This window comes from Lonchura striata, chromosome 35 (assembly GCF_050655825.1).
Source record: "Lonchura striata isolate lonStrDom1 chromosome 35, ASM5065582v1, whole genome shotgun sequence".
NCBI lineage: Eukaryota > Metazoa > Chordata > Aves > Passeriformes > Estrildidae > Lonchura > Lonchura striata.
Window position 1 is genome coordinate 10349629 of NC_140737.1, and position 11260 is coordinate 10360888.

General features: G+C 53.5%; 1 protein-coding gene across 1 annotated transcript; it reads right to left on the minus strand.

Annotated features, from left to right (window-relative positions):
* Positions 1 to 819: 819 nt before the first annotated feature.
* On the minus strand, positions 820 to 2071 carry LOC146764377 (olfactory receptor 14J1-like). Its single transcript, XM_085565287.1, has one exon. It carries the CDS (start codon positions 2048 to 2050, stop codon positions 1118 to 1120), a length of 933 nt encoding a protein of 310 aa, XP_085421413.1. The 5' UTR covers positions 2051 to 2071; the 3' UTR covers positions 820 to 1117.
* Positions 2072 to 11260: the final 9189 nt, after the last annotated feature.

Genomic DNA, 11260 nt, shown 5'->3' on the forward strand with positions numbered 1-11260 from the left:
GGCCTCGTGTGACTGAGGGGTTTCACCACTGTGACACTGCCACACCAAGGAGAGCATTGGGAGAGTCCAGGGCCCAGTGGAACCAAGGGGCCATTCTGACACTGCGGGGCCTCATGGAACCAAGGGGACATTGTGACACTGCAGGACCTTGTGTAACCAAGGGGCCACTGTGACACTCTGGGGCCTCAGGGAATCTGGAAGGCCCTTGTGACACTGTGTGGCCTCGTGGAAACAAGGAGTCCATTGTGACACTGAGGGGACTTGTGGAAGCACAGAGAGCATTGTGACAGTGTGGGACCTCATGTGACCATGGGGCCTTTGTGACACCCTGGGGCCACATGGGACCAAGGTACCACTGTGAAACTGCGGCACCAATGAGAACATTGTGACACTGTGAACCCCATGGAACCAAGGAGTCCATTGTCACATTTTGGGGCCCATTGAACCAAGGACAGTTTTGCTGATGACACCAAGCTGGATGTGAGTGTTGATCTGCTGGAGGTTAGGAAGGCTCTGCACAGGGCCCTGCACAGGCTGGATCCAGGCCCCAAATCCAACAAGGTGAGGTTTAACAAGTCCAAGTGCTGGGTAGTGCACTTTGGCCACAACAACCCCTGCAGTGCTACAGGCTGGGGACAGAGGGGCTGGACAGCAGCCAGGCAGAAAGGGACCTGCAGGGACTGATGGACAGCAGGCTGGACATGAGCCAGCAGTGTGCCCAGGTCACCAAGAAGGCCAATGGCTGCTGGCCTGGATCAGGAATGGTGTGGCCAGCAGGACCAGAGTGGCTGTGCCAGCACAGAACTGCCCCAGTTCTGCACACAGACATTGCTGCTGCAGCTCCAGAGAAGGCAACAAAAGGACATCTCTGCAGAAAACTCTGACTGGACATCATTTAGCTCCTTTAAAGCTGCCAAGAGCACAGCCCCTCATTGACACAGTCTGTGGCCACAGGGAAAGTGGAGGTAAACAAAATTAGAAATGGCACAAACAATGACATTTCTTTGTGGACAACATTAAAATGTAAAACAAAGAAAAAGTACCTCCAAATGGAAAATAACAAGAAGTATCAAAGATGACTTTTATTGCAAATGATTTGCAGAATTTGGCTGGCAGTTTAATGTCTCTGAAAGCATCCAGTCATCAGTCTCCTCACTGCAGCCTTGAGCTCCTGGTTCCTCAGGCTGTAGATGAGGGGGTTCAGGGCTGGAGGCACCACGGAGTACAGAATTGACATGGCCAGGTCCAGGTATGGGGAGGAGATGGAGGGGGGTTTTAGGTAGGTAAATACAGCAGTGCTGATAAACAGGGAGACCACGGCCAGGTGAGGGAGGCAGGTTGAAAAGGCTTTGTGCCGTCCCTGCTCAGAGGGGATCCTCAGCACTGCCCTGAATATCTGCACATAGGAGAAAACAATGAACAGAAAACAGCCAAATGCCAAACACACACTAACAGCAAGGAGTCCAAGTTCCCTGAGATAGGATTTGGAGCAGGAGAGTTTGAGGATCTGTGGGATTTCACAGAAGAACTGGCCCAGGGCATTGCCCTGACACAGGGGCAGGGAAAATGTATTGGCTGTTTGCAGCAGAGCATTGAAAAAGCCACTGGCCCAGGCAGCTGCTGCCATATGGGCACAAGCTCTGCTGCCCAGGAGGGTCCCGTAGTGCAGGGGTTTGCAGATGGACACGTAGCGGTCGTAGCACATGATGGTCAGGAGAGAAAACTCTGCAGAGATGAAAAAGACAAAGAAAAAGAGCTGAGCAGCACATCCCGTGTAGGAGATGTTCCTGGTGTCCCAGAGGGAATTGTGCATGGCTTTGGGGACAGTGGTGCAGATGGAGCCCAGGTCGCTGAGGGCCAGGTTGAGCAGGAAGAAGAACATGGGCGTGTGCAGGTGGTGGCCGCAGGCTACGGCGCTGATGATGAGGCCGTTGCCCAGGAGGGCAGCCAGGGAGATGCCCAGGAAGAGGCAGAAGTGCAGGAGCTGCAGCTGCCGCGTGTCTGCCAGTGCCAGCAGGAGGAAGTGGCTGATGGAGCTGCTGTTGGACATTTGCTGTGGCTGTACATGGGCACCTGTTCAGGGAGAAAGGACAGTGAAGTGTTAAAGGAGATATCTTTAAGTAAAATCAAAGACATTTCACATACACCTCTTTTTTCTGTGACACACACGGACATATTTTTGCCTTCAAGAGTTCTGCAGATTACTTTTTAAGCTCCCACCATGTCTCTTCTTGTGTTCTTGCGTATCAGAAAACTGTAGCATTTCTCCTTCCCCCAGGGAGAACAAAGCAATTTCTGTGAGGCAAAGTGATAAGTGGAGACTGAGGGGAGATGGTCTGTCCTTCTGACGTGTTCAAATTTCTCTGGGCTTTAACCGCTCTCAGTTAGAGGATGATAACCTTCCCACGCTTCCCCTAAAATGTCACCAGGTACGGCTGAGGGCAGATGGATCCACCAAAGTCCAGATCCACCATTTGGAGCCAAGGACTCACATTGCTCATTTCACCAACCCAGCAGCATTTTCAGTGTCACAACACCTCTGCCTTTCCCTATCAACCTTATGCCTCAAAGATGCTCAAGGACAGGTTTGCATCCTGCATTGAAGCTCCCAGCTTGGACTGAAATTTCAGGGACACTTCCAAGTGTCCCTCTGATGGCACTGGATGAAGGGAGGTGCAGGTCCTTCCCTGGCTGCACTGCCAGCACTGCCCAGAGCTGGGCACTGGGGACAGCTGTGTCACCCTGAGCCAGCTGTGCCCCCTGCCAGAGCCCCCAGTGCCGGGCAGCTGCTCCCAGCCCTGTGCTCTGCAGAGGGAACTGGGCTCGGGGCTGCAGAGCTGCCTCACGGCTCTGCTGCAGCTCTGCCTGCACAGGAGGGGCTGCACGCCTTGGAACCCCGGCCCTGAGGGCAGAGGCTTGGCTGGGGCACAGGAGGCAGGGGGCTTGTGCAGAGGGAGGGGCTGCACTGGAGGGGATCCTCTGGACATCTCTAAACCCTCCCTTGCCACAGCATTTCTGGGTTTTGTTTTCTCTCCTTCCCTGATCTTCTCTCTGCTTCCTGGACATTTTCCTCCTGCAGTTGTTTCCCTGTGCCTGATCTCTCCCTGCCAGAATTCCTGCATCCCAAATGTCTGTGCACTCTCCATGGCCTGACAGAACCCTGCCTGTTTGCAGGGCACGGGCTGGGGGCAGGTTCTGTTTGCAGCTTGGAGAAAGGACAGCGCAGACTGAGCCTGATGGCTCCAGCAAAGGTGATGCTGGTGCTGTCCATGGGCAGAGTGGCTGAAAGCACAATAGGGATCTCCTGTGAACCTACTGATCACTAAAAGTAACAGTTCAGACGTCTCATGCACTTGTCAATATTCATAATCAACCTTTAATATTTATCCTTCTTTCCCTGCCACTCTTCAATAGTAGACAGCTGACTAAAAATTCTTAGGAAATTTCCACATTTTTATCAAAATCCTTGTCTTGGAAATATTCTATGACTAATCAGAAGCCCTCAGTATGTCAGAGCTTCATGAGCATTTCACCTCCCCTGCACCAGAAATACTCAGTACTCACAGGATCTGTGGGCATTGGCATGTTCCAGCTTTAGGAGATCACTCCAGGAGCTGCAGCTGCATTGTCCTGCAGCCAGAGGTTCCTGTGCCAAGGGCTGGCAGTGATTCTGCCCCAGGCACTTCTCAGCCCCTTCCCAGCCCTGACTGATTGAAGCTCTCTGTGCCTCTGTGCTGTGCCCACGCTGGCTGCAGGCAGTGCCCCAGCCCTGCTGGGCTGGCAGAAGAGCTGCTCAGCAAGAGAAATGTGCTTTTGAAGCTCTGCTTGGTTACCAGGATCACCCTCTGTGCCAGGAGCCCGGCCCAGCTCAGCAGCACAGACACAGCACAAGGACTTTAATGACCCTCTCAGGGGCTGCTATTGTTTTCATTAGTCTCATTCCCAGAGAGTGTGCTTAAAAAACTTCTCAAGAACTCAAAGTGTGATTGAAACACTGAAGTTTCTTGGACTTTTAATGGGTCCCACTGAGGGACACGACTGAGAAAGTGTCCCCAGGTAGAGCATAATGCACGAGGCAGAGATGACAGCAAGGGACAAGCAAGGGGAAGGTGGCTCTGGTGCTGAGCAAACCTGGATGTGTTTCAGGAATGCAAAGGGCCCAGGCCTGAGACCCAGCCCCTGGCAAGGCAGATCCTGTCCCTCCCTCATTGCTCAGGGCTCTTCCCGGGATGGGCACTGGCATGTGGGGATGTGCAGTGCCAAGGGCAGGACCATGGGGCGGCCCCTGCCAGGCTGCTGAGCAGGGACAAGGAGGCACTGAGGCCCCAGGGCTGCAAGGGTCACTTGTCCCCTCGTGGCCTCAGGCCCAGGGCCAGCAGCCATGGCCAAAGGGCTGCACAGGTTGGCTCTGTCAGGGCCTTGCAGCTGCTGCACATCCCTGAGCCCTCTGCAGCCCAGGCTGTCCCACGGTGTCCCTGCCCTGCGCCTCTGTCCCTGCAGGCTGTCGTCACCCCCGGCTGCCCCACCTCGCTGGCCCTTCCTTTGCTGGCAGCTCTGCCTCCTGCTGCCCCTGCCTGGACACACAAAGCCTTGGGCTGCTCCAGGCTCCTGCTGGGGAAGTGTTGCACCACAGCCCTGCCCTGGGAGGGAAATTCCTCTCCTCCTGTGTCAAGTCTGGGCTTCCCCAGCCGCATTTGTGGCATAATTTCTCTCCCTGCCTGATTCCCACTATAGAGAAAAGCTCCACCATTTCTAAATCCACCTTTCAAGCCCTGCCAGGCCACTCGTGATCTGCCCTCAGTCTCTTCACAGCTGAGCCCAGGCACATCAGCCTCCATACGTGGGTTATGTTCTTGAGGCCTGCAAAACCCAGCTCGGGAGATCTCTGGGCCCTGTCCAAGGTGTTTGCAAAGGAAAACATTCTGCTCATATCACCAGAGGCCAAGGCCAGGCAGAACTGTCTGTCCTGGCAGCTTTTGTCTGGGAGCAATCCTAGGATAGATGGAATTTTGGCAGCCAAATTCCAGTTCCTGCCATGGCTCCTGGACAAGAGGGTCAGTTCTTTTCTGCAGGAAGGAAGGCACAGAGCCCCAGTGCTTCTGAGGCAACTGAGATGTGACCACCAGAGTCCAAGGCCAGCCAGAGCTGGCAGGTTTTTTTCTGGCAGATACCCTTGTATACAGGAAATTTTTGAGGGGAAGTACCAATTTTGTCCATGGGTGTCGAAAAAGAGGGACAGTTCTTTTCCATAGCAAGGAAAGCATGGAGCCCCAGTGGTTCATGGGAAGATGAGAGGCAGCCCTTGACATTCCAAGATCAACCAGACCTGTCAGGTGGCCCCTGGGAGGCCAAGCCTGCCAGACCTGTTCCCTGTTCCCCTCATTCCATGGAGCCCCACAGTGTCCCAATGGTCCCTTGCTTCCAGGAGGCCCTGAGGTGTCACAATGCCCCCTTGGTGACACCAGGCCCTGAAGGCTCGGAATGGTCTCCATGGTTCCACAAGGCCCCACAGAGTCATGGTGGTCTCTGGGTTCCATGGAGCCCCGCGGTGTCACCATGGCCCCAAAGTGTCACAATGGACTCCATGGTTCCACCAGGTCCTCACTGTGCCACCATGGTCTCCACAGGAAGGGAACAACCCAGCCCCAGCGTTCCAGGGGCAGATGAGCCACAGCCACCAGAGGCCAAGGGCAGCCAGATCAGATGGTGCTGGCAGATTTTGTCCTTGGATATAGGAAATTTTAGAGGTGGAATGCCAGTTTCAGACCTGGCTGCCTGGAGGAGAAGGACAGTTCTTTTCCATAGGAAGGCAAGGATGGAACACCGGTGTTTCAGGGGCAGATGAAAGGTGACCATCAGAGGCCAAGGGCAGCCAGACCTCTCTGTTCTGGTATTTTTTTTGTCTGAAAGCAACCCTTGGATATAGGGAATTTGGGAGGTGGAACCCCAATTTCGGCCATTTCTGCATTGTTAAGAAGGATGGTTCTTTTCCATAGGAAGGAAAGCCCAGAGCCCCCGTGTTGCAGGGGCAGAAGCAGAGAGAGAAGGCTCCTGGAAGGCCGAGCCATCCAGACCTGTTTGTCCTGGCAGCTTTTGTCACTGAGAAATCCTTGGACCTAGGGAATTCTGGAGGAGGATTCCAAACTTTGGTCATGGGCATCTGGTCAAGATGGATGGTTTTTCCCATAGGAAAGAAAAGCGTGGAGCCCAGGTGTTTTGGAAGGAGATGAGAGGTGGTCACCATAGGCCAAGAGAGCCAGACCTGTCTCTCCTGGCACCTTTCATCTGGGGGAAATCCTTGGATATTCAGAATTTTGAAGGTGGAATCTCAGTTCTGGCCATGGGCACCTGGGCAGGAAGAAGAGTTCTTTTCATCAGAAAGGAAAGCACAAAGCCCCAGTGTTTCAATGGCAGATAAGAATCAGCTCTTTGGAAACCAAGGCCAGCCAGACTTGTCTCTCCTGGAAGCTTTCACCTGGGAGAAATCCCTGGATATAAGGAATCCTGGAGGCGGATTCCCAACTTTGGCCATGGGTGCCTGGATGTGAAAGGTGCTTTTTTCCCATAAGAAAGAAAAGCACAGGGTCCCAGTGTTTCCCAGTGTTTCACCTCCTGAGAGGTGGCCTGTGGGTGGCCAAGCCAGCCAGACCTGTCTGTCCTGGCAGATTTCATCTGGGAACAATCTTTGCATAGAAGCAAACTAAGAAGAGGAATCCAGATTTTGGCCATGGGCACCTGGAAGAGAAGGACAGTTCTTTCCACAGGAAGGAGAACACCAAGACCCAGTGCTCCAGGGGCAGATGAGCAGCAGCCCTGGACATGCCAAGGTCAGCTGGACCTGTCAGGTGGCCCCCAGGTGGCCCAGCCAGCCAGGCCTTGATGCCTTGAGAGGCCACCTAGAGCAGAGGCTGGACAGTGTTACAGGAGTAAAGTGGGGATTTATTAAAAAGGCCTTCAAAGGATTCACCTGGGCAGTACAAGGGCCTGGCTGAGGGTACATCCAGGATGGACGGCAGGTCACGCATTTACACACTTTTTTAAGATTTGGTTCATTTCCATATTGGGGTTAATTGTCCAATTACACCTTTAGATTATGCAGCCCCACCCTCCCAGTCTGCTCTCCTCAATTTGCTGCTGTTTTCGCTTTTTGGGCCTTAAGCTGCAGCAGTGTCTTTGGTTCTCGGGCAGGAAAAGGATTGTTTTGTCTGACTGCACTGTAAGAGAACTTGCTGACACTCTGTATGAATTTCAGAGTTACAGACTGATACAGCACAGAATCGGGAAAATATGGAAGCTAAAATTTAAGGCATCAGCCTGTCCCATGTTCCCTTGGTTCCATGGGGACACACAGTGTCACAATGGCTCCTCCGTGACACTCTGGGCTCCACAGTGTCACCCTGGGCCCTTGGTTCCATGGGAGCTTCCCAGTGGCCCCCTCTGAATCCATGAGGTCCCGACAGTGTCACAGCTGACCCATGGCTCCATGAGGTTCCCCAGTGTCACCAGGGTGTCCTTGGACCTGCCTTGTCACAACTGACCCACAGTCCCATGAGGTTCCCCAGTGTCACCAGGGTGTCTCTGGACCTGCCTTGTCACAACTGATCCATGGCTCGATGAGGTTCCCCAGTGTCACCAGGGTGTCCTTGGACCTGCCTTGTCCCAACTGACCCATGGCTCCATGAGGCTCCATGAGGTTCCCCAGTGTCACCATGGTCGCTGTCAGAGGCTGGATGAGATCAATGTCCCCAGACACCTTGGGCTGAGCTGTCGATCAGTCACTCTGCTGGGACAGTGCTGACCCAGCTCTGAACACCTGAGATATCAGAAGTCCCAGCTGGGGGGAGGCCCACGAAGGCCCAGGGGCTTAAAACCAAGGAGCACAAGGTCAGCCCCTGGTATGGACTCTGCCTTCTCCTGGGGTTTGTGTTATGCCCACACTGGAGCCCCGGGAGCTCGGAGCCACATGTGTGTCTTTCTGTGGAGCTTCTGTCTTCCTGTCTCTCTCTCTTTCCTCTCCTTCTAATGCTCTTTATATGGAACAGTTTTGGGTACCTGATCAACTTCAGTGTTTAGGGCTTTCCAGGCTAAATGGGCTGAGGGAATGAAGTTACAGCTGTGAAAAATGATTTAAGTTGGATTGGATTGGTATTAAACGCATTTCCAAAGTTCCTTGTTCTTTTGTACTTTGCCAGTAAAATTTTGGGGGTCCCGAATGGGCGCTGAGGGGCACCTGGGGGTCCCGGAGGGTCTGGGGGACACTGATGGGACAGATGGGGGCAGTACCGGGGTTCTGTGGAGCGCGGGGCATGACGGGCGTTGTAGTCCCGGCTTTAATGGGGCTCTAAGGGGTCGCAGAGCATGACGGGAGTTGTAGACAAAAGAAAAGATGGCGCGGACTCCAGGCCCCGCCCCCAAAGCCATGATCCCTGGCGCTGATTGGTTGGGGCCGTGATGGGCGGGAGCCTCGGCCAATGGGAGGCAGTGGGGGCGGGAACAGCCCATTCAACCCCTCCAGTCCCTCCCAGCACAGCCCAGTTCATCCCCAGTACAGCCCAGTACAGGCCCAGTGCCCCTCCAGTCCCTCCCAGCACAGCCCAGTCCCTCCCAATACAGCTGAGTTCATTTCCAGGCTCTCCCAGTTCCCCCCAGTGCCATCCATATCCCGCTCCAGTCTCCCCCAGCCTTCCCCTTAGCGTTCCTGCCCATTGCGGGGCAGCGACACAGATGGAATGTCCTGCGGACCAAACCTCCTGCTCCTGCCACATAGCGCCAGCCTTCTCCCCTCCTCCTCCTCTCCCAGCACGGCACAAATTCCAGCTCGGAGGAGGCTTCCCGAGAGAGGGCTCCGGCTCCTGTCTCAGCCCGAGTGTCCCTGCAGAGGAACAGGGCATCTTTCAGGCACTTCCACAAGCTCAGGGTTCCCATTTCATGGGGAATCTGGGATGAAAATGGCCTTTTTCAGAAAGACAAATGCAGAGGAGATGGATTAGAAATTATTTGGGAAAAGTGACCCTTCTTCCAGGGAAGGTTCACCTAGTCATTGCCTGCATTTCTCCTTTTCAGATTCTTACAGTCATCTCCTGAAAGGTCCAGATGGTTCTGGTGCTTTTCATGAACTGATTGAACTCTTGATATATATCAGTGCATGAGATGTGGAAGCTTCTAAAATGAACACAGAAACAAACTCCCTCTGTCAGCCCATTTTCATCTTCTACATCACTTTCAAGCTGTCCATAGGGGTGTTGGAATGATTATCACACAGCTCCCCATTTCTGGCTGCAGGCTCTGGAGATTCTTTCTCTGCATTCAGTCAGGCTTGCATTCCCTGACAATTCCTGATAGCCCATCATGTTTTCTTAGGGTAGAACAATAACAGTGAAAATCTCACCAATGGCACAACTGCCTAGCCCACAAGGAAAAGAATGAACAAGCAGTCAAGTTCTTCAACTATTTGTCCCGCTTTTCTGCAAGAGTCGAGCTGCAAGAGAAGCTGCAGCTGGTGGCACATTTTGTGACAGAAGCTGCTCAAAGCTTCCTAGTTCTCCAGCAAAGGTTCTTGGAAACAGCAAAAGGGGCTGTGGAGAAAATTCTGGGAAAACTGAAACAGCTTTTAAGAAATGAAATGAAAATGGAAAGAAACAATCCAAGATGTTTTTCTCTGTTTATTTTTAGGCTACCTTTTTCTATCTTTCACTACTTCTTCTTCCCATTAATTGCAAATGGATCTCACTTCTATGATCCACAACGTGGCAAGTTTTAGACAGTGTAAAATACCATGAGCTACACAAAGTTTGCCTTCCCCTGTTTTGGTTTGGTTTTTTCTTTTTTTTTTTTTTTTTTTTTTAAATCAGTGCTGGGGACTAAGTGCAGTTCTTGGGTCAGGTACAAATTCAGCATTGAGGGAATGCGCTGCCATAGTGTTCAACCCTCAGCAGGGACAACACACAGCAGTGACCGAGGGGATTCCTGTGCCCCTGGGCAGGAGTCCAGGCTCTGGGTCTGGGCTGGACACGGCAAAGTTCCCGTGTTTGGACAGGCTCAGGGACTGCCCCGGGGAGCGCGGGGCTGGGCGCGGGGGCGAGCGGGCAGCGGACACACAGACACGGGGACACACGGACACGGGGACACACGGACTCGGGGACACACGGACACGGACACACGGACATGGGGACACACGGACACACGGACACAGGGACACATGGACACGGAGCTTCAGCTGCAGCGGCAGCAGCGGCAGCGAAAGCAGCGAAAGCAGCGAAAGCAGCGAAAGCATCCGGCGCCGGGGCGAGCTGGTGATGGGCCGGGCCAGCGGCAGAAGCCGGGCCGTGCCGGGCGGGGCTGAGCCGGGGCCCGGCAGGGTGGGAGCTGCCAGGACGCCTGGAGGGAGAGCGGGCGTGGGGCCAGCGCAGGGCGCAGAGCATCCCGGGCTGGCCGAGGGGTTCCCTGAGATAAGTAGAAGATAATTTGTTCACTGTAATATGCTTGCTTGTCTTAGTTTGCATAAGAATGTACTGTGGTATGTTAACCTAATTTGTTTTGTATAAGATAGTGACTAAGAATGTACTGGTGTGTCTTTGAAATGCTTATTTGCTTACAGGGTGATAAGGAGGTTGAGATTAAAGTCCTGGGCGTGTGTGTATCTGGTCTGCTTACTGTATCTCAAAAGAAGAGACTTAGAAGCTATCACAACGACCAGACTCAGACTACATCTGGAGAGTCACGTCTGCAAGGAGAAAAGGGGGATAAAAGGAAGGTTGGGACAGAACATTTTTGCGCGCCGTTGGTGGAGCAAGAGACTCCCCGGCCGCCCAGCGCTGAATTTTTGCCTGTCTTACTTGCTTGCTCATTTTAAATAAAATTGCTTTATTGAATTAAGACACTTCAAATTGCCGTGTCACAATTTATAACAATTTGGTGCCGTGACTCGGATGGAGAAGTAGATCAGTCGCTACGGGACGATCGGGAGGCGCCCCGCCCTTATGGCGGCCCGGCTGCCCCAGGCTTTCTGATCACTCTCCACCGACGAACCTAAATTGAGTAACGGGCAAAAGAGAACCGGTTACCCCTGTAATCTTTGTGCACGAAGAACCAGCGAAGACGCAGGACGCGTGAGTATAGGCCAGTTTCCCGCTCGGTTTGGGGTGGTTTTCCCGGAGTGCTGTGTGTGAGAGGTCTCGTGGAGACCAAGTGAGTGCGGACTCTGTATTAGTGCGTTTTCCATTCCCCGCGAGGGGCTGGGCCACGAACCAGGGGAGCACGT